At 39.3% G+C, this 22,247-nt stretch overlaps 1 protein-coding gene and 1 long non-coding RNA gene across 10 annotated transcripts; both read left to right on the forward strand.

Moving 5' to 3' along the window:
* The first annotated feature begins 192 nt into the window (after window positions 1-192).
* LOC145795251 (uncharacterized) lies at window positions 193-2,547 on the forward strand. 2 transcript variants are annotated; one of them, XR_014335855.1, is made up of 4 exons: window positions 383-584; window positions 725-761; window positions 1,345-1,416; window positions 2,227-2,547. It is a non-coding gene; the product is annotated as an uncharacterized LOC145795251 (long non-coding RNA). The 2 variants fall into 2 exon arrangements; XR_014335856.1 differs by lacking the exons at window positions 1,345-1,416; window positions 2,227-2,547 and adding an exon at window positions 1,128-1,275 and having other exon boundaries at window positions 193-588.
* LOC114301964 (uncharacterized) lies at window positions 1,669-12,008 on the forward strand. 8 transcript variants are annotated; one of them, XM_082879061.1, is made up of 9 exons: window positions 2,258-2,314; window positions 2,509-2,589; window positions 4,905-4,982; window positions 5,139-5,333; window positions 6,163-6,387; window positions 6,773-7,103; window positions 10,837-10,968; window positions 11,124-11,240; window positions 11,353-12,008. In XM_082879061.1, the coding sequence occupies exons 5-9, from the start codon at window positions 6,239-6,241 to the stop codon at window positions 11,563-11,565; spliced, it is 942 nt and encodes a 313-aa protein (XP_082735187.1). In that variant the 5' UTR covers window positions 2,258-2,314; window positions 2,509-2,589; window positions 4,905-4,982; window positions 5,139-5,333; window positions 6,163-6,238; the 3' UTR covers window positions 11,566-12,008. The 8 variants fall into 8 exon arrangements, 7 of the variants coding, with proteins under 7 accessions (XP_082735192.1, XP_082735191.1, XP_082735187.1 ...); XM_082879062.1 differs by lacking the exon at window positions 2,258-2,314 and having other exon boundaries at window positions 2,454-2,589; XR_014335854.1 differs by lacking the exons at window positions 2,258-2,314; window positions 2,509-2,589; window positions 4,905-4,982; window positions 5,139-5,333 and adding exons at window positions 7,350-7,529; window positions 7,617-7,774; window positions 8,139-8,210 and having other exon boundaries at window positions 5,983-6,387; window positions 6,713-7,103.
* The last annotated feature ends 10,239 nt before the right edge of the window (window positions 12,009-22,247 follow it).

A 22,247-nucleotide genomic window follows, 5' to 3' on the forward strand; every position in this document is an offset into this window, starting at 1 on the left:
CAAAAATAAAATTTCATCACCAATCTGCATATATAATAAAAAAATTAGGTGACGAAATTATTTTTCGTCATTATTTATATTTTTTTTGTCACTAAATATTTTTCTGCTAATTTTTCGGATGGTGCCAAAATTTTCAGACTTTTGGTGAAGAAAAAATTGATCACCAATAATAAAATTATTAATGACGAATATATTTTCGTTACCAATAATTTTTTATAATTTAATATTATTTAATGAAAAAATTATTTTCGTGACTAATAATTTTATTTTTAATGAGAAAATAATTTTATCACTAAATAAATGATTTAATTGCTAAAAATTTTTAGGGGGAAATGAATATATTGGCGCCTTTAGATATATCTGTTCCTCTCACACACAGATTCCAAACCTCACCCTACATGACCTCACCTCCCCCTTTCTCTTTTCTCACGCCTCACGCCTCACGCCTCTGTGTCTCTTCTCTCTCACGCCTCACGCTGCCCTCCTCTCTGTTACTAGAGCATCACCGCAAGGGTTAGATGAGCACAACGCAAGGGTTGGGTGAGCACACCGTAAGGGTTAGCACCACCGTCGCTTTGTCTCGGGTAGGTATGTCCTCTATTTCGCCCTCTCTCTCTTTCTCTCTCTGTGCGCGTGTGTGTGTCTCTCTGTCTTCCTCTCTTTGTCTCCTTCGATTTGGGGCTAATTATTTTCTTCATTTTGCTCACTATTTGACATTAAACAGGGGAATTTGGGGCTTTATTGGCATCAAACTGGAAAGGGTATGACCCTCTCCTAATTTCTTTTTCTCATGTTTTTTCTATTACTTAAGGGGATCGAAAAGGCATTGGTAGCATTATGTAATGGGTTTTTATTGGACTAGGATATGATTTTGAATATTGGTATATTAATTTGGGATTTGATTCCACAGTTTCTTTCTCTTTTGTTCTTTTGGTGCTACATCAAGTTTTTTTTTGACCTTTGATAATGATCCTTTTGATATGTTTCCTCATTCTCACATATATTGGGTTATCCACTGGTTCATTGGTCAAAATTTTGGTCAAATACTGTGGCAATTTGTTGAATTGATTAAGTTAATTTTTCTTTTTAGTTAATGAAATCTTAGTTTCAAATTCACACCAATTCAGGGTATTCGAATTCAAGGCTTGAGGGTTTTGATTAAGAATTGGATTGAAGGCTCGAACCAGGTTCTAAAATTAGAGCTAAAGCTCATTTACTGTGTCAACTTTTCCCCTTCCTCTTGTACCTTACCAAGAAGGGAAAAAAATCTAGAAAGAAGAGAGAATTGTTTTGTACTATGCCTTGTTACTCATGCCTTGTGTTTGTCTTTGTTTATATGTTTAGAAGAGAGAATTATTTCAAGATTTGGATCCACTGTTGTTGAACACTTTTGGTACTATCACTGCCCTCTTGCAGGTATGCTTTATATTGTTCATAATAATATTTTGTAATCAGTTTTTGGCCACACAATTGATGTTTGCTGCAGTGTTCTACATTAATCACTGGCTAATCTGCCTCTCAAAGAACCTACCTTAATTTTCTTTTCCATTCATAATTTATTTTACTAGAAAATGCTGTTCGTCTTAGCTTTTCTTTTGTCTATCAGACATAGATTATGTTCCTTTATACAGCACAGCAAACAAGGGGTATATGTTCCAGTCTGTCTTGTGGCAGCAAATCGATGGTTCGTGCTATCGCATCATTGATTATACTGGTGACCTGTGCATTTATTGTTTATATATCTACTGCTGTGCACACGTTTTTGCATTGATCGTGCAAATTCTAAGTTCTACTTGTGTGTTACTTGATTATAAAATATGACTAAGAGATTGAAGTAGTATGTGAACTTGGTGGTGTTGATTTGGTGAAAATTGACGGCCTGATTCCTATAAAAAAATTATTTTTTGGGGCTAATTATGATGATTTGGTAAGTATTTACTGTTGCAAATTATGCTTATTTGGATATGTTTAATTTACAATTGGATGAATTTGCTTATTGAGCTAACATAATTAAGTTGAAACATTTCTAACTTGGATGCACTATATGCACATTGTTATGTATTTTTTTTAGTTGTGGAAATTATTAAATCATATTTTGTTTATAATCAATCATTGAATTTTTAAAGGAAAACAAAATCCTACAGAACAGGATGTTGTTTTGTTAGAGAATGCACTGAAGTAATGGAAAAGAAACATTGACTTGACTTCAAACTGCTTTTTTCATAGATGACAACACACCACACAATGATAGGAGAATCCATGCCGATGCCCCCACAATATCTTGGTCCTCTTGGTTTCTCTTTGTAGCAAATAGGCAAGTTGACACTCTATTTTGTTGAAAAAAATTTGCTCGGAAAAAGTTACTTTTAACTATGAAGATAATTTATTTTAGCAATCCCCTCAAACCTAATTAAAGAAACATACTAATTTTTTTCTTCAAGGTGCAAGGAAATTTACTTGTATATATGAATGAAGTAGTGTTGTTAATTATGGCTTCATTTTTTGTAGGCTTCTTCAGAGATTATGGAGTAGATGGTTCTTGGACGGTTGAAAACTTATGGAGTTGGGTTGGTTTTGTTGCGTGTTAGGGTGATATTTCTTTGATAACCAGCATCTCTAATTTGTGCTTTTCGACTTTGCTTGGATTGCTTTTCAATAGAATGCTATTTATATACATATTGACTGTCTTAATCTTGTTTTGCTGATGGGAGGAAAGAAAAAGTGAGCTTTGTTGATATCATCCCTTGCTTCATATTGCATTTTAGACTCCATTGACAACTTGATTTTGTGTAAAATATTTTTTGCGCCTAAAGAAGCTGTTAAGCTTTCCCGTCTCTCAAGAAGCTTTTGATTTTATCTTTGCAGCCTTATTCTAGTTTAATCGTGTTTATGATTAGTTGCATGTTACTTTATTAAAACTGAAGTTCTTTTATTTCTATATATATTTATGAATAGAATAGGATTTTTTATTTTTATTTTTATGATGCTATCTTTAGAAACACCTAACCCTTGTGGGGGCATATAATCTGTTAGTACACTTCTCCATATCTAATTTTCTTGCAGCTCACATCTCACTTATCCCTTTTACAATCTTGTTGACATCAAATAAGAACATATCTATTTAGCTATACAGAGAAAAGATAGAAACACAGGATCACATAAACATGATGTGCACAACATCAAACTAGTTAGATCTTTTCTTCAAGAAATGTGTCTGTTTTTATAGAATGAATGTTTTTGGAGAGATTTGAAAGGGCAGGTACAATCTCACAGTTTTTTCATAGACACACATATCTCACCTCATCTGTCTTGTTGTCCCGAAATATTCATAGCAATTAGATCATGGCTTCAGGTCATCAAATGATCAAACGGTTGGGATTGTTTTGAGGTAGAACGACAAAGGGGTTCTTCGTCCATCAAAGGAGGGATATGATATGTGTGAAAAGGACTACAATTCAAGCAATGATGTATTTGTCTATCAATATGTAGGAAACAATAGAAAGAACCACAGGAAGAAGATACATCAACTTGTGGTTATGCACTAGGTCAAACTTGTTGGATCCTTCTTCAACAATGGTCTCCAATTTAGGAACATTGGATGAAGGTTTTTGGGGAGAGAAGAGAGGAGATGGAAACTCAGGAATGACTGTGTATTTAATAATGGGCAGCCTTCTTGTGTTGAGTTGGGTGAAGTAGTGAAGGTTAGGGTGGCTGTGTGATCTCATTAAAGTGAGAATGGCTAATTGGTATCCTTGTGTGTGATACAGATCAGCCACAGCTGCGAGCCATAGCCAAGGCCACAGCAGTCAAGGCAGTGAAAACTAGATAGCTGCAGCCAAGGCCACAGTGATAAGGCAGAGCAGTTAAGGCCACACCTTAGCAGCTAGCAGCCATAGCGAAGGCTGCAGCTCAGAACAGACAGAGCTGCTAATGCTACAGTAGCTGCAGCCTCAGCTGCAGCCCTCTCTCATCAGCTGAAGTCTCTCTCTCATTTCAAGAACGTGTGAATTGCAAAGCAAGTGGCAAATTAGCTGTTAGTTTGTTAAAGGTTAACTATATGGTTTAGTTAGACAGTTATAGTCAAGTTAGGTAGTTATGGTTATGGTTCATTGTTTTTCCCTCAACAATTTTAGCTTCTTTTTTCTATTGATAAATTCGCAGCTGGGGTTCTTCTCTCTCTTTGCCCTATAAATTGCAATTTATGTGCCCTAATTGATTTTTCCTTGCCAAATGCATTTTTGTTCTTTCCAGATTTCTATTTTAGTGTTAATTCCTTTATTAGTTTCATCCACTAGATCTGTCAATTCAGTTCTGGATTGAAAATCTGGAAAATATTTCAGAAATGAAATGACATTTTAAAAACTGCATTTTTTCACTTAAATTAATGAAACTAATAGAAGCCACTTTAGTTATGATTTTGTTAGCTTTCTGCAACAAATTAAGCAATCAATGATCATATTGAGAATTCTTAGCAATAAGAATTAGTCCCTTGAGGTAATGGACATTGCTTGTACCTGTCATCGTATTCTTGTTCCAAAAACCTTTACTGGTTTTTCTTTTGTGTCTCAAAAGGAAGAAGGAAAGAGAAAACTTTCACTACTCTTATCTATTTTTTGATGTTGAGCTTCTTGAGTTCTGAATCCTTGTATTTGTTTTGTTGCTACTAGTTTCATTGATGTCTTTTAATCTTGTACCTCTGTTGTGGTGTTGATGGAAGCAACAGACCTGGAGATGGTGAATTTTGTTAGAATTTTTGTGTTCTTGACTGACCTTTTTGCCCTTGTATTGCCAGCTAGTTTTTGTAGACTTAGTTTCAGCACTTCTAATAAAACATAAATTCTTCTTGATATGGATTGACTGAATTAAGGCCCTAAAATTTCATTTCATCGTGTAATATTTTTTAGCCGATCTTTCAAAGGTATCCACGGCCTGAGAAGGAGTACCAGTCCTCTCTTATATAGAATGACAGGTCACTAGATTTGGTAAGCATCTCATTTGACATATCCATTTCCTTATTAATTTTCAGTTGCTGCAATGATCTTCCTAAAATACCAATTCTGTTCTACTATTTTAGAGTAGTTTCCAAATAGATATATATTTTACTCTATTTGTAATTTGGTAAATGACTTTCATTCCAGATTTGTAAAGATAAAGATGAAGCTGAGCAATGGTTTATTTGTTTAAAAGCATTAATTTTGCGTGGTCATCAACGGAAGTGGAGAATAGAATCAAGGAGTGATGGTATTCCATCTGAAGCTAATAGTCCCCGAACATACACTCGAAGAAGTTCTCCTTTGAACTCCTCATTTGGTAGCGGTGATAGCTTGTAGAAGGTATAATTTCTAGTTTTGCACACATGCAGAAAGTTCACCTTCAGACACACGTAGGCACCTTTATGTAAAAACAAATGCACATGGACATAGTTCTCCTTAAGAATGCTTAAACTGGTCTGCATTTTCCTATAAGTTTTACTTACTATTTTCCTTTTTGGTTTCATTGGTTAAAGCCATATGTTATTAAAGCTTGTGATTTCATTCAATTCAATTGAAAGATTGCTGGCTGTTGCTTTACACTTGGTCCTCATGTTAAAATTAAAGAAAATCAGAGAAGAACTTGAATGTATTTGCAATCTGATGTAATTGCTCTGTTGGACTGAGCTGTGGCTGCAACTGCTGCAACTGTTCTGTTGTTCTGAGCTGTGGCCATGGCTGCAGCTCTACCTTGACTTGTAATGCTTTAGCCAATTGCCCATGCTGTGGATATGTCTGCAGCCATGTAGCCCTTGTGTCCTTCAATTGTCTTGCTGATCTGACCTCCTAAACCTGCTGGTAGTTACATAAATATGGTTGACATTCAGATTTGGAATACCTTATCCTACCCTTAGGACCCATTTTTATTTAGCATTCAAGTTTGTATTTTGTCAGAATTCAAGTAATAACAATTTTATCATAATTAGTAAAAATTACCAAGAAAAAGGGTTAATCACATCCATTGATTTCTTGATGAATAAAAACTATGGAAAAACAATAACTTCACAAAGAGGGTAAAAAAAAGAGAGATTGAAATGGAAAAAGATAAGTAGATGTTGAGCTTAAAAATCACACACAACACCTTTTTCATTATTTGACGAGATTACATGCTCCTCGTAATTATAATTTCAAGGATGATATGAAAGTGTTTTCCCCACTTGTGGAAGTCCAACCTATTACACCATCGCTTGATAAACTTTGGGATCAGCATGAGCGTGCAAAAAAAGATCATCTTTGAGTTGATAAGAAACCTTCTTTGCTCTTTCCTTCATCGAATAGGAGATTTCCTCTTTCAGAGGAAGGAGGTGGCAGTGATCATCCAATTTTTGACTGGAAACCTAGTTCAACTTCCAAACAGGTTTACTTTTTGCCCCTCTCTAATTCCCTTTCAATTTTATTGAATCACTTGTTTGCTGCCTGACATTTACTAATTTAGATTGAGAGCATTAATTACTCATCATTTAAATAATTCTGTATATCTTTCCAATTTATCAAAAAAAAAAAAAAATTCTGTATACCTTTCCACTTGAGGATCAAAATTGACCTTTCAGTCCATGATGCCCCTAACATCATATTGAGATGGGAAGTGAACTGTTTGGCTATAATTATTTCATTTTCTTTTTGTATTGTTTTGGTTTTCCCTCTGTCCCTCTGGCTATAAGTATTTCATTTTCTGCAACTAGCCAGACAAGTATGTGTTACCTAACAAGTTCAAACCTGATCTCGGCAAATTTACGCAACAGAGACAACTCCTCCAATCAAGAGTCTTCACTGGGATTTCCAGAGCATATCCCCTTCAGTTCTATGTCCCTTTCTCTAGGAACAAAAAGTACTACTTTAGGGCAGTCTAACCTTGATTCTCTGGGGTCAGCATTAAACCACCCTCAAAAATTTACCACTTATGCTGAAAGGATGAGTACTAATCTGGCCTTTAGTGATGGAACATCCCTCTCGGTGGGTTCACCAAAAACAAAGAAAACAGGAGCTGAAACGAGAGAAGAACTGTTGAATAGCTTGTTATCAAGGACGAACACATTATCTGCTACAGAACAAAGGACTCTTCCATATGTGAATGTAAGATCACCATCATGGATTTATCTAATTTCTTGTTTGTACAATTTTCCTGTGCCTCCATCTATTAAATTTAGGTGTGAACTTGACTTACATTTTGTGAGCTTAAATTTAGGTTTATTCCTGGAACTGTGAGGTAGACTTACACTTTGTGATAATTCAACATCTTAACCTTTCACCCAGATTTCTTAAAGCTAGCGTCATTTTTTGTTAAAATAGAATGGTCATTGACCTGTAGTATTGTAATAGGGAGGAGTTTCACAACCCCCGAGAATCCCATCTCAACCTCACACACAGCAGGGGTCCTTTTTTACACTTCAGCTGTTTCAACGCACTCTTGAAGAAACTCTTGGTGCCTTCCAGAAATCCATTCATGAAGATATGAGGAACCTCCATATTGAAATTTTAAGGCAGTTTCATATGCAGGAGGTATATATATATATATATAGTATTCAAGTTCATTCCTTTGCTTTTGTTGTTCTTTATCTAGCTTCCACTCACTGTATCACTCTACAGATGGAAATGTCTGGTGTGATGAGCTCAATCCTGGAAAATCAAGCTGAGATTATGAAAGAAGTTCAGTCACTTCGTAAAGAAACTCAGTAGCTTCGGCAATTACTTTAACCATTGGCAGAGACTTCACTTTTCAATTCAAATATGTCTCTGATACATGTGTGAGTTCCTTTGAACCAGCAATTTATTCACGAGTCTCTGGTATGCACTTGAATGACAGAACAACAGGTTATGCATTTATGCAGTTTGCTTACCCGTATGGCAAGTATAAGCAACAAGCTTTCATGGTGACAAAGAGAACAACATTTGTTACGAGAATAATATTTTAAATATGCGTTTGAATGAATTCATATATAATGACAAGTCCCACTCAATTTTGCCTTTTAACTGTTGACAGAATGGGTGTTCTCTTCTTTTTTTAATTTTATAATATGATGAGGAACGTTGGACTGAATTTCTGGGCAGCCCCGTTTCTCTCAATCTGAGCCCTAATTTCAATGTCATCTTGTGAATTAATTTGAGCAGGGTTTTTAATAACAATGAACTCAGTGGCAAGATTCCTTCAACGCTAGGACTACTGCAGACTTTGGAGATATTGTGAGTATCTCTATCACATACCCAATTAAAATCATAATAAGATGCTAGCTGTGAATACCCATTAAATTTTTTGAATTGAGTATACAGTGTTGGCAATGGATTTTCCTGGATATGGACTCATTGGTGGCCCTATCCTAATTTCAATCTCATTGTTTTTCGTTCTTGTAGTGACATGACTGTTAACAAAACACATACTTTTATGTACCATTGAGTGTAGTTAATCCTAATATGATCTATGTTTGTGCATTTATATCATTGATCTATAGACCTTATTCTAGTACCCAATAAAATAAGAAAGTCTAAATACATAGAGAATCAAACACATAATAAACACAAAAATATCTCACAAATTTACAAATGTCTCACAAAAGCAGAAAGTCTATGTTTAGTTTTCTACATTTCTAACATTGCTCTAATTAAATTACTGCGCTGGACTTTGGCAAAACAGTTGACATCACATGAAGAATGTGTTCCTATAATTCTTTTTCTCTTACATGAGCATTCACTTAGAATATTTTTCTTCTAGTGACTTTTTTTCAGTTTGAAGTTTCCTATAATTCATGTTCCTATAATTCTTATAATCTTTTCCTATAATTCTTTTTCTCTTACATGAGCATTCATTTTTCAGTTTGAAGTTTCTTTTCCCATTGTGCTAGCAAGTTCAGTCATGTTTACTCTTAAGGGAAAGGATAATGGTCTAAGTAATACCGTGGATCCCCTATTTATTTTCATACAATGGGATGTTGGAGAGATTTATATATATTATGAAATTACAGTACTATGTTTAGTAAGAGTTGGGATGGAGGAAAGTTAATCCGACGAGGACTCATGCGAAATTAATTATGCCAAGGCACTGAGAAATTTAACCCATGGTTTTGAGGGAGTATTAATCTGTCCGCACAACTAATCCCCTTATTGGTGAATCAAATGTGAGACATTACAAAATTAGGAGACAAATCCTAAACATATGGGGTCTTATGTTTTTTAGTTTAATACCCTAATCCTGACACAATCATGTCGGAAAGGGTAGAATATATATATGTTTATCTTTCATCTTCAATGTTGATATGTACAAGATGTTTTGAAGCTTTAAGTTTTCAGCCCTTGAACTACTTATCAAGTTTTTATATTGTTCATCCTATATGTATCAAAATATGTAAAAAGTGCTTAGTATTCTAACTATTTTGGTATTACCTCCCCTTAAAGACAGACCATAAGTTGTCATTAGCATGATCCGTTGAAAAATAATAGTGGATCTTATTATTTTATAGATATGATAGGTCCTATATTTATACATATGGTTCGTACGTAGGAGGTAAAAAGAAAGGGGGGTAAATATTCATGTATCATTTTCTTAGTCATCAAACCAAGACATACTCTCTGAGGATGAACTGTCTAGTACAAAATCTGACTCCATTTTCATTTGGCAGACTTAACTCGAACAGCATTACACTCTGGTAGGGGCCTCCCCATCAACCATAACTCAGTTGTACCAAATTTGCAGTCATGTGTGAAGAAATTGTTTCTCTAGTCGATGATAAACGTACCTAATTGCCTTAAAATAGCAAGAACATCAAGTACCCAAGACAAAATAGAAACTTGGTTGCAAGGCGGTAGGGGCCGCCCCATCGATCACTCTTGGTGAAGAAAGACTATTGACTAGTTATATACCAAAACACAGAAAAAAAATCTAGACTACACATTAATTTTTTTTCTGCCTCATTATCTAATTACATTGAAATCTATTAATTGGGCAGTTTTTGCAGTCTTGGCTTCTTTTACCTTTGGGTAATTTTGCATACTAGGTATTTTACAGTGTTCCACATGCATGCTTAAGCTTCTCACACGTGGTTATGTAATGCATTCTATTTTTAAAATGTTGACTTACATATGATCGAAAGTCTGGATATCTCTTCTTTTCCCTTTTGTAGGTGCTCTTTCATACCACTTCTTATGAACATTCTGCCTCTGTGAGAACATTCACGGACATGTTGTAACTAAATCTATCACGGGGGATGGATAAGTAGAAAGTGCTTGAAAATATCGATTTTATACAAGTTCTTTCCTGAGAAGTTGAAAATTTCTATATTTACCTTTGATGTTTTGGACATGTTAGATGAAAACTATCAGTTTCATCAATAAGGATGCAAAGTGCTTAGTCACATAACATAACAGTTGTTAGCAATGATATTGGCTAAGAGGAAACTGGTTATGGTTCCCAACACTGACAAGTCTGACAATACTTGCTACACCGATTTCTCTGGGGCTCTTTACATATTGAGCATTATTTATCTCTCGAGATTTTTCATCCAGCTGGGGGTTGGATAATGTGAGATTTCTTTGGGTAGATCTACAGTGTTCAAATATAGAGGTTATGTTATAGACTTAGCAAAAAAATATAGAGGTTGTAGAAGTTTTATAGTTCCTCCAATACTTCTTATGCTGTGAGCCTTGAACTTATTCCTGCTGCTGATACTTGCTGCACAACCCAGCTACCCCTGCAGGATGCCAGTGTGCGAGGCAGGGGCATGTGGGAAGTCATTGGTTGATTTGTCCTCTCATTTTTTGTAGGCTCACTTGAAAGGGATTAATTACACCTTAATTATTTATGTTTCTTGTTCTTCAGACAAGGCAAGCCTTTACACCAGAGCAAATAAATGAAGCATGTTATGTTGACATTAATTCCAACAAGGCTGTCTTTGACAGTTTGAGGAATAACCCAAAAGTGAACTATGATGGGAGGTGCTTCGCTTACAAGGTAAATCCTAATCTTTTCACCTGGAACCCTGGCAGACAATTGAACTTCTCTGTCTTCTCCAAGAGTTCATAGATTGTTACAGGTGCCTGCCCAAAAAGTTTCGAAAAAAAGTTGTCTTTGTGCTGAGAATTTACTTGGTCTTTATTTGATTACAGTCCAAACATGCTCTGGAGGACAAGAATCAACTACTCATCCTAATACGTAAAATTCCAGAGGGCATTACTGTTATTGATCTCAAGGATGCATACCCAACTGTCATGGAGGATCTACAGGTTTGTGTTACCGCCTAAAATAATAGCCAAATACTTGCATGGACTTTGCATTATAACTTTTAATTTTCGTTTTTCTTGGAGTTTTAGAGCAAAATTTGTATTTTCTTCATAGGCTTTGAAAGCTGCTGGTCAAATCTGGCTGTTGTCGAACTTCGACTCGCAAGAGGACATAGCCTATCCAAATGACCCTCGAGTGCCAATCAAGGTTGATGACGACCTGAAACTGCTATTCCAGGGAATTGAACTACCACGTGATATGATTGACATTGAGAAGAATCTTCAAAAGAACGGGATGAAGCCCGCCACAAACACTGCAAAAATCTAGACTACACATTAATTTGTCATTAGCATGATCCGTTGAAAAATAATGGTGGATCTTATTATTTTATAGATATGATAGGTCCTATATTTATACATATGGTTCGTACGTAGGAGGTAAAAAGAAAGGGGGTAAATATTCATGTATCATTTTCTTAGTCATCAAGCCAAGACATACTCTCTGAGGATGAACTGTCTAGTACAAAATTTGACTCCATTTTCATTTGGCAGACTTAGCTCGAACAGCATTACACTCTGGTAGGGGCCTCCCCATCAACCATAACTCAGTTGTATCCAATTTGCAGTCATGTGTGAAGAAATTGTTTCTCTAGTCGATGATAAACGTATAATTTTTATGCTAAATGAAATATGTAGTTTCGAATTATTTGCGGATGTAAACTTATAATAGTTGCTGACTTTAATTAAACAGGTTCAGAAATGGTTGATATATGTATTTTGTTGAATGTTGATGATTCAATTTATTTGTTGGTTTGAATGATTTCTTCTTTTTACAAATTATATTGAATAAATTGGATGAATTATTATAAATTACAGGTTTATTTTGTTGGGTATTGGCGACCAAAATTTGGTTTGGTTTTTATAGTTTTGGCGACCAATTGATTAGTCGCGAAATGTCATAATTGGCGACTAAAAAAATTTTGGTCGCAGAATGTCACAATTGGCGACCATAATTTTTGGTCGCGAAATGTCCCAATTGACGACCAAAACAAATTTTGGTCGCAGAATGTCACAATTGGCGACCAATTGATTAGTCGCGAAATGTCACAATTGGCGACCAAAAAAAATATTGGTCGCAGAATGTCACAATTGGCGACCAAATTTTTTGGTCGTGAAATGTCACAATTGGCGACCAAACAAATTTTGGTTGCAGAATGTCACAATTGGCGACCAAATTTTTTGGTCGCGGAATGTCACAATTGGCGACCAAACTTTTTGGTCGTTGAATGTGATAATTGGCGACCAAATTTTTTGGTCACGAAAATATCACTTTTCGCGACCAAAGTGTTTTGGCGACAAAATAAATTAGTCGCGGTAATTAAACATTTAGCGACGAAAAATTTAGTCGCGAAATCTAACTTTTGCCGACCAACCACAATTTTGGTCGCGAATTACTTTTGCCGACCCTCAATTGGCGACCAAAGTAGCGACCAAAAAAATTGGTCGCGGATAACTTTTGCCGACCAAAAATTGATTTTTAGCGACTAATTTTTTTGTTGCCAAAAGTGTTAATTCTTGTAGTGATAATCAAAATCAAATAATTATTAAAAGGGTCCAATTTATTTAATAATCCTTTTAAAAAATAGCACATATATATTAAATTAAAGGAAAATTTACTAGTAAATCCCATGTGAGAGACAGTTGAACCATTTGGTCCCAAGAGTTTTCTTTTGAACCAATTAGTCTTATGCTTTTGGTAAGTGTCATTTATTGTTTTTTGGTTATTTTTTAGTTTACATTAATACCCTTGAAGTGACTCATTTTCCTATTGGGGGTGATTCAGGTGTTTGTCTGGGAATGGAAATGTATGTTTGTAAGGATTTTGATTATTTAACATTGAATGGTGAGAGCTAACGTCGGCAACATTTGTGAGTGTTGTGTTGTTAATTGTGTTCTGTTTCTTTCTCTGTGGGCGTGGTATGCTTGTCGATTCGTGTTGGGTTTGCATTTGGTACGAGATGCAGCCAAAGTGTAACAGGTGCGTTTGGAGGTGAGTGGGTGTTTACATTAAATTCTTAGGCCTCATTTGGGGGACTAGCCGGTTTAATCAAAAAGTCAAAAAGTTACTAAAAAAGTCAAAAAGTCAATAATTCATATCAAAAAAGTCAAATATTCTCTTTTCTCTCTACTTTTTGCACATCTTTTCATAAAAAGCTAAAAAGTCATCCCAAGCATACTAGTTTTTTTTAACTCATATTTTAACCAAATAGCCAAAAAGTTACTAAATTAGCATGTTCCCAAACGAGGCCTTAGTGTACTTTTCTTAAACATAACACTCCAATATAACATCAAAAAAAGAAAAGATGTGAGATTTTTCAAACCAATCTAAATGAGTACAAATATTTCTTAGTAAGTTTGAGGCAAATGTATAATTTTAAACTGTGAGTGTTACGTTTGAAAAAAGTAAACTAAGAATTTTTTTTATTATTTTTGTGTGTTATGTTAGAGTATGTTACATTGAAGTGTTACGTTTGGGATTATACTGATTGGAGTATTATGTTTGGAAAAAGTATACTAAGAATTTTTTTTTTAATTTTTTTTTTTTGTGTTACATTTGAGCGTTATGTTTAGAAAAAGTACACCAAAGTATACTTCAATATAACACTCAAAAAAAATTTCTTAGTGTAACACTTTAATTTAACACAAAAAAAAAAAAAAAAAAAAACTTTTTGGTATACTTTTCCCAAATGTAATGCTCCAATGCAACACACACACAAAAAAAATTAAATTCTTAGTGTACTTTTCCTAAACGTAACACTCCAATGTAACATTAAAAAAAAAAGATCTGAGATTTTTCAAACCATTCCAAAATGAGAACAAATATTCCTTAGTAAATTTTAGGCAAATGTATAATTTCAAACTGTAAGTGTTACGTTTGGAAAAAGTAACTAACAAATTTTTTTTAGTATTTTTGTGTGTTATATTGAAACATATTACATTGAAGTGTTACGTTTGGGATTACACTAATTGAAGTGTTACATTTGGAAAAAGTACATTAATGATTTTTTTTTTTTTTTGGTGTATTACATTGGAGCGTTACGTTTGAAAAAAAAATACACCAAATATATATATATTTTTTTAGTGTTACGTTGTTACGTTTGGAAAATATACAGTAATGAGTTCTTTAATGTGTTATATTGAAGTGTTACGTTATTAGAGTGTTACATTAGAGTATTAGGTTTTTGTTCATAATGTGGGATTTGTTCTAGAATGAGGAAAAATCCAAAACTTCTATAATACAAATTGCCTAAATGTGTAATTTTATATCTTGAGAAACCCATTTTTTATCCTTAAAAAATTAAACCTAAACATGTCAGTAACTATCATTTTATGTAATCTCCACTTTAATGGGACTTTTGAGTTCATAAGAAAAAAAAGTACTAAATAGTTCACAAGATCATATTTTAGAACTTATTAGTGATTCACCCTAAATTAAATGGGGAGGCTTGAGATAACCACATTAGACTAGATGCCGGGCTCACTATTACATCGAATTTTTATTGTAATTTTAGGTGGTGTTACATTTTTGTATGCCAAACATATCTATAAGCAACCTCCTAGGTGCAAACAATTTTTTTGAATCAGTCCATACAGAATAAATCCTTGGCTTTAATTGGGACACCTGCAAATGGATGGTAAGATTGGTCCTCTAGATTAATTGGTCTACTAAGTCGGATACGGAGTTATAAAATTGTACGGGGAGGAAATGTTCGTCGCTGTCCGTACTCCTTTCGTCCAAGTTTCGAATCTATCCAATCAACCTGAGAACACAACGGCGGTGAGCTACCCGGCGGTGTGTTGCTGGAAAACCCCTCCGACAGTTAAGTTAGCACACACTCAAGGAGAGAGAGAGAGAGAGAGAGAAGCTGAATGAGCGTAAGTTTATCTCACCAAATGATGTTTCATGCTCAGCATGGAGGGCGCAGTCATGCTTATATACTTTATGCGCTCAACTCTGCACCCATTAGTCTCTTGACACGTGGAGCTGCTCTCCCATCTGTCAGCACAAATCCAGCAAACACCACCTAACCAAACCGCTAGACAACACTACTGGGAACTCGGCAGCCCGGCGGCATCACCTCGGCTTCACACGACCGGGCTGCATAACGAGTCCTAGTGTCCACTTGCCGAGCTCCATAACAACCGAGCTCAGTAGCATTCCGATAGAGCTGAGTTCCAGACAGGTCGAGCCGGCAAACAAAAAGCCTTCCCGCCGAGCTAAACGTGCGAACCATGGAACCCGGGTTAGCAGGTGACCAACTCGGCCAAGTAAGCTCAGCCCATACATGGGGCTTGACCCTCGGCCGAGCAAGATCGATTCTGGACATAGACAAGCCCAAGTAGCTCGGCCCCAACTTGGTCCTAGACCTTGACCGAGCAAAACCACCTCTAAATAAGCCCAAGTTAGCTTAGCCCAAACGTGCTTAGCCATCTTCTGTCCGGCTTCTACCACGGACGAAAGCCAGATTATAAATCTCTCTCTCAATTGGCCCTTAATTCCGTCCAAGCAAGCGTGACTGGGATTACACGATCTGACCGAGGTAGATTCTCCCTTGGTCCTTAGTTCGTAAGGCGTCAGCCGCGCTAATCCCCACGCTCAGTTTCTAGACTTGCTTGGTCGACGCCTCAACCTGCCATCTTGTCTCTTCAGTACTGACGCCGCCGCCATTATGGACACGCGTCAATCATTGATTAGCCTCGAGCAGCCAACCCAGCCGTCCCTTTATATTCAAATTTTGGCGGTTCTTCTCCTTTAAATACACCACCTGTCCCTTAACATGTTCTTCTTACTGTCTTTCTCTCGTTCCAAACGACCCAAAGTTGTAGTGCTCTCCCCACTATCAAGCACCCTTCTTGCTCTTCGAAGATTCAAACTTAGCCTCCTTCTGGTAAGTTCTACGAGTCTTTTTACTGCTTTTTGATTTCGTATTTCACATTCTAGGGCACAAAAACCATTGGTTTTAGGATATAACCCCCCAAAAACCCTCTTCTGCCCCTGCTCTCTCTGCTGTTTTTCAACTCCAGTGATGAACACATGAAAATTTGGAGCGGATTGGGCTCTAGGTCTTCTTTTGATCCCAAAAAACACCTAAACCGAGCAAGTTGCGAGTTTGTAAAAACTCCTGTAGGAACCGAGGTAGGCAGAGGACTTGATCGCTCGACCGGGCTAACATCTGGTCCGCTTGAGCGGCCGAGCTTCTGGATTTACCTTCGTGACTGAAGTGGTCTGGCACTCCATCTGACCGAGCTAAAGTCAAGCTCGTTTTGTGCGACCGCGCTCCCACTTACACTTGCCCTCATTTTCCTGCAGAGTCCAAGGGGACCACGCACCAACACTAAGGCTCTCAAAGACCGAGCAGCCATCAAACGAGAGTTTTTGACAAACCAACACAGCCGTGCTAAAAACAGCCGACTACACATGAGGCGCTACCGCTTCCTAGTTGATACGCCGGTTGCATTAGCCGCGTTCCGGGAAGAATATGGCATCCCTGCTAACGTGCACCTCGAGCTCGGTGAGGAGGACACAGCCCCTTGGGGCAGACTTGATTAGTGCCCTTTTACCGTTCTTTCCATTATCGAAGGCGGCCTTCGCTTCCCAGTCAATCCCCTCATGTGCGAGTTCTTGAGATGCACCGGGCTAGCACCGACGCAAGTCTCAACCAACACCTATAGGATAATTAACGGGATAGCCGAGCTAAATAACCGGCTAGGAACTAACCTAGGATTAGCCGAGATACTTCGCCAGTATACCCTCGGGCATACAGGCGACGGCCTTGCCTATTATTTAAAGATCAGATTGGACAAAGAGAAGATAGTGACCGGCACCCCAGACAAAGACATGCATGACGACGACTTTTTCTGGGTGTCCGGTACTTATGAAATAGCTGATGTGTCGGGCTACTATATCAGCAAGGACTTCGGTTCAACATGTAAGCCGTGCTAACTGCTTGGTCAAATTACTTTCTTTCAATATTCTGTACTTAATATCTTTTCTTCTTCTCCTCTTTGCAGCAATCGAAGCTTTGCAAGCCAACTACCATTATCCCAACGAAGCAGCCATCAGAACCGTGCTGTGGTACCGTAACCGAGATTGCCACGAACTTCTCAGCTACGTACCGACCTACAGATACTCCGCTCCCCACCGGAGTAGAGTGACAGACTTCCTCCGAGTGCCGTCTTTACCTCTCGATCCAACACTATCGGATGTGCCCCTTATCCAGTTAACCGAAGCAGAGGAGATGGCGAAACAAAGCCGTATCAAAAATCTTATCACCGCCACATTCACCGAGCTACTGAGCATCCCCTCCCGTACAGCCGTTGCCGGTCAATCAAGCGGGGTCGTGGTCGTGGTCGCGTTGGCGTCAACTGCCGCGGTGCAGACAAGCAAGGAAAACCGCCGCACTGGTAAAAGGCCTTGCACCGCCGATCCCTCGGCTGAGCTCGTAGCGGAGCTGAACACTAAGCAACCAGCGGTCACAACTGACCCAACACCTCCATGGAAGCCCTAATTGAAGCACCGGGGAAAAGAGATCCCGGTCAATGCTTCGGTCAAAGGGGACAATGAGCACTTCTTGCAGGTCATCCAGAAACAACATCTGGTGATGGAGCCGATTCATAGACTCCAGCAGAAGGCGACGGATGCTGCCAGCCAGGTTGAGCACCTTCAGACTGAGCTGGGGCGGTCAAAAGCTTCTTTGGAGATTGCGAACTTAGACAACTCCAAATTGCTCAGCCAACTTGGAACCACCAAGCAAGAAAGATACGCTCTCCGGGCCGAGCTGGAAACGTTGAAACAAGCAAGGAAGGATGAGGTGGAGGAAACGAACAACTTAGGTTTCAAGGAGGCTGAGGAAAACTATACCAAGCAAGTTCATGCCACCCAGGACATTTTCTTCAAGGCTGGCTGGAAGGCTGCTTACGAACAGCTCGGCCAAGGATTTGGAACTGACGTGTTTGTCTCTCCCCAGCTGCCTTCCTACCGACGTACATGGTGCCGTATGCCAACGATGTCTTCAGCACATTGCAGGCTGAGGCCGAGGAAGAAGGCGCGGAGGAAGCCGAGGAAAATGTCGAGGGAGATAATCGCCCAAAGCAGGCCAGCCAAGTTGAGACCAGCGTCCAAGAAACCACAACCACGGTCGACCTGGAGGTAACTGCAACCGGGGATGACTTCGCCGACCTATCTCCCTTAGTTTAGTTTTCTTTTTCTTCTTTTTTGCTTTTAAGAATGTAACCGGGCTGCCAGTCCCACCGTATGTAATTCTGTTTCACATCAATGAAAAGTTCTGATTTCGTTAACTGTTGTACTGCATGTTGCACTGTGTTTCATCATCTCGGCAAAAACCTTTAACAAAATCTCGATTGAAACCATAGTTGAGTAAACCATCTCGGTTGAAATCACAGAGTTGAGCAAACTATCAACTCATTCAACCGGAGTAAAACATCTCGGTTGAAATCACAGAGTTAAGCAAATCATCAACTTAGTTAACCGGAGTGAAACATCTTGGTTGAAATCACAGAGTTGAGCAAATCATCAACTCATTTAACCGGAGTAAAACATCTCGGTTGAAATCACAAAGTTGAGCAAATCATCAACTCATTCAACCAGAGTAAAACATCTTAGTTGAAATCATAGAGTTGAGCAAATCATCAACTCATTCAACCGGAGTAAAATATCTCGGTTGAAATCACAGAGTAGAGCAAATTTTCAACTCATTCAACCGGAGTAAAACATCTCGGTTATCACCTCAGAGTGAGCATCGAAAACAACAGAATGCTTCAGCGAAGATAAGTCACTTCTATTATATTGACAAAAAGAGTGTTACATTCAGAAGTATAGGGAGAGCAAGTCTTTCCACAAAAAATTACATAAGAACGTAAAATGCTAAAAATAGTACAGTTTGAGGTTAGTCGCATTCCATGGTCGGGGTATGCCTTTTCCTTCCAAATCTTCCAAGTGGTATGCCCTCTTGCCCGCCAGACCGGTTATCTTGTAAGGCCCTTCCCAGTTTGCCCCTAGCTTGCCTTCGCCCGGCACCAATGTGTTGCCCATAACCTTCCTTAGAACCCAGTCGCCCACTTTAAACAGTCTGGGGTACACGGTTTTGTTGTATTTCCTGGACAATTCTTGTTGGTATGCGGCCACGTAGACCAAACCTTTTTCTCGGCACTCTTCAGCTAGGTCCAATTCTAGGGCGACTACTTCAGAATTCAACTCGGGCTCAAAATTTTCACTACGGATGGTGGGCATGCCGATTTCCAATGGGATAACCGTCTCCATGCCGTATGCCAGGGCAAAAGGAGTTTCCCCAGTAGATCACCTCGTGGTCGTTCGATATGCCCAAAGGACACTTGGGAGTTCCTCGTCCCATTTTCCTTTAACTTTCTCAAGTCTTTTCTTTAACCCATCAAGAATGGTCTTGTTTGATGCTTCGGCTTGGCCGTTGGACTGCGGGTAAGCCAGGGTGGAGTTGTAGAAATCAATTTTCAATTCCTCACAAAAGCCTCTGAATAAGCGCCCGTCAAATTGGGTGTCATTATTAGAAATCAGAATCTTGGGGACGCCAAATCGCGTTACCACATTCTGCCAGACAAACCGTTTGACGTCTTTCTCCTTGATAGTTGCCAAGGGCTCAGCTTCAACCCATTTAGTGAAGTAGTCCGTAGCCGCGATGAAGAACTTCCGGTTGCCTGGTGCCGTTGGGGGTGGTCCCACTATGTCTAGCTCCCACATCGCAAAAGGCCAAGGGCTTGTAAGGGGAAGAAGTTTTCTGGCCGGTTGGTGAATTTGGTGGGCGAACTTCTGGCACTTTTCACATTGGCGAACATATTTCTGAGCATCCGCTTGCATGCACGACCACCAATATCTTTGCGAGATAGCACGGTAGGCCAAAAATCTTCCCCCGATGTGACTGCCACATATGCCTTCATGAATCTCATACAGGAAAGCTTCTACGCTGTTTGGGTATACACACTTGAGGTAAGGATCGGTGAAAGACTTCTTATATAAAGTGCCAGATGGAAAGAGCTGAAACCGCTCTGACTTCACCCGGGCTTTATGCGCTTCTTTTTTATCAGCCGGAAGGGTCCGCTCTTTTAGGAAGAGGATAATAGGGTCCATCCAAGAAGGGCCAAGCTCGGTATAGAGTACTTCTGTCTGCTCGGGTTTCTCAATACTAGGCCTTGGAAGAAACTCAACCAAGAGAGGACTGGGAGATGTTCTATCGACCATGGAAGCCAGACCGGCTAACTCATCCGTGCGGCCGTTTTCTTCCCGTCCAATTTGTTGGACCCTTATCGCCTGAAATCGCTTGATATGGTCTCTTACCAGAGCTTGGTACTTTGCTATTCTGTCATCTTTAGCTCCGTAGACCCCAAACACTTGGTTAACAACAAGTTGGGAATCGCTGTAAACCATCAGCTCGGATGTGCGCAACTAGAGGGCGCTCTTAAGCCCGGCCAGCAGCGCCTCGTACTCAGCCTCATTGTTTGATGCAGGGAATCCGAGTGTGATAGAGTGTTCGATGGTCAGACCATCTGGAGAGATCAAAACTACGCCCAGTCCGGCACCATGACGATTTGAGGCACCATCTACAAAAAGTTTCCACATTTCACCGACGAAGAGCTTCCAACACTCTGAGAGGTCTTGGGAGGCTTGAAGGTCGATGGGATCACAGTCGCTCGGCTGTTCAGTTTTTGGTTTGCTGCTGTTCGGTTCTATTTCCTCCTCCCTCGGGGATGTAGCACTGGACCCAACAGGTTGATCTACTATGCCCAAGTCCGGCGTCACATCGCCGGGCTACAGTACTATGCCGACTGGAGGTCCTATGGCGGGGCACGCAAGTTCCGCGTCGCCAACATCGCCCTGCTGTGTAATTTCTAACGAGCCTGCATTCACCTCCTCGGCTGCCATGGCAAGATCCACCGGGCATACTGGATGAATTCCAGGTGAGAATTCAGCAACGAAATCAGCCAATGTCTGTGTTTTTATGACAGTTCGGGGTTGGAACTTGACGTCGAATTGTCCCAATTCGACCGCCCACTTGAAGATTCGACCGGAAAAATCTGCCCGCTCGAACAAGGCTTTGAGTAGGAACTCGATCAAAACGAAGATCGTATGAGCATGAAAATAGTGCGCCAATTTTCTGGAGGCCATCATCAACGCTAAGGCAAGTTTTTCTAGCGACAAGTATCTCGACTCTGCCGGTAACAAGGTTTTGCACACGTAGAAGATGGGGAGATGCTGGATTCCTTCTGACCGGACAAGCATTGCACTAACTGCATGCTGAGAAACGCCAGATAAAGGTAGAGTTCTTCGCCGGGCTTTGGTGTCACCAATAATGCAGCAAAAGACAGATACGCCTTTAGCTCGGCCAAAGCCCTGTCACATTCCTCATCCCATGAAAACTTGGATTTCAGGGCTCGAAAGAAAGGGCGGCAGTGATCTGATGACCGACTTATGAATCGATTAAGCGCAGCGGCCATTCTGGCCAGATGCTGCACGTCCTTCGCCGAGTTGGGCTGCTTTAATTCTTGTATGGCTTTGATTTGTGTGGGGTCTGTCTCGATGCCTCGGTTTGTGACTAGGAAGCCTAGGAATTTCCCGGATCCCACGCCGAAGGCACACTTGGACGCATTCAGGCGTAGCTTGTGTTGTTTGAGAATGACAAACATCTCGGCTAGGTCGGACAAGTGATTTGCCTGATGCCTGCTTTTGACCACCATGTCATCGATGTAAGCCTCCATCGTCTGGCCTAGCAGAGGGGCGAACATTTTGGTTACCATCCTTTGAAAAGTTGCCCCGGCGTTCTTCAAACCAAAAGGCATGACTCGATAGCAGAAGAGTCCCCTTGGAGTGGTGAAAGAGGTTATCTCACGGTCGGGGCCATGCATGGCAATCTCATGATAACCGCGGTAGGCATCCAAGAAACTGAGCCTTTTATGTTCGGC

Source organism: Camellia sinensis, chromosome 7 (assembly GCF_055761805.1).
Source record: "Camellia sinensis isolate YWXY chromosome 7, ASM5576180v1, whole genome shotgun sequence".
In the NCBI taxonomy this organism is placed as follows: Eukaryota; Viridiplantae; Streptophyta; class Magnoliopsida; order Ericales; family Theaceae; genus Camellia; species Camellia sinensis.

What these genes read in the sequence shown, in the direction of transcription:
- LOC114301964 (XM_082879060.1), top strand. Translation starts at nt 6,239, where the DNA reads ATGAGCGTGCAAAAAAAGATCATCTTTGAGTTGATAAGAAACCTTCTT. An exon ending in GGACTCTTCCATATGTGAAT is followed by an intron (nt 7,104 to 10,836) that starts GTAAGATCACCA and finishes CTTGTTCTTCAG; the next exon opens with ACAAGGCAAGCCTTTACACC. An exon ending in GGAGGTGCTTCGCTTACAAG is followed by an intron (nt 10,969 to 11,123) that starts GTAAATCCTAAT and finishes ATTTGATTACAG; the next exon opens with TCCAAACATGCTCTGGAGGA.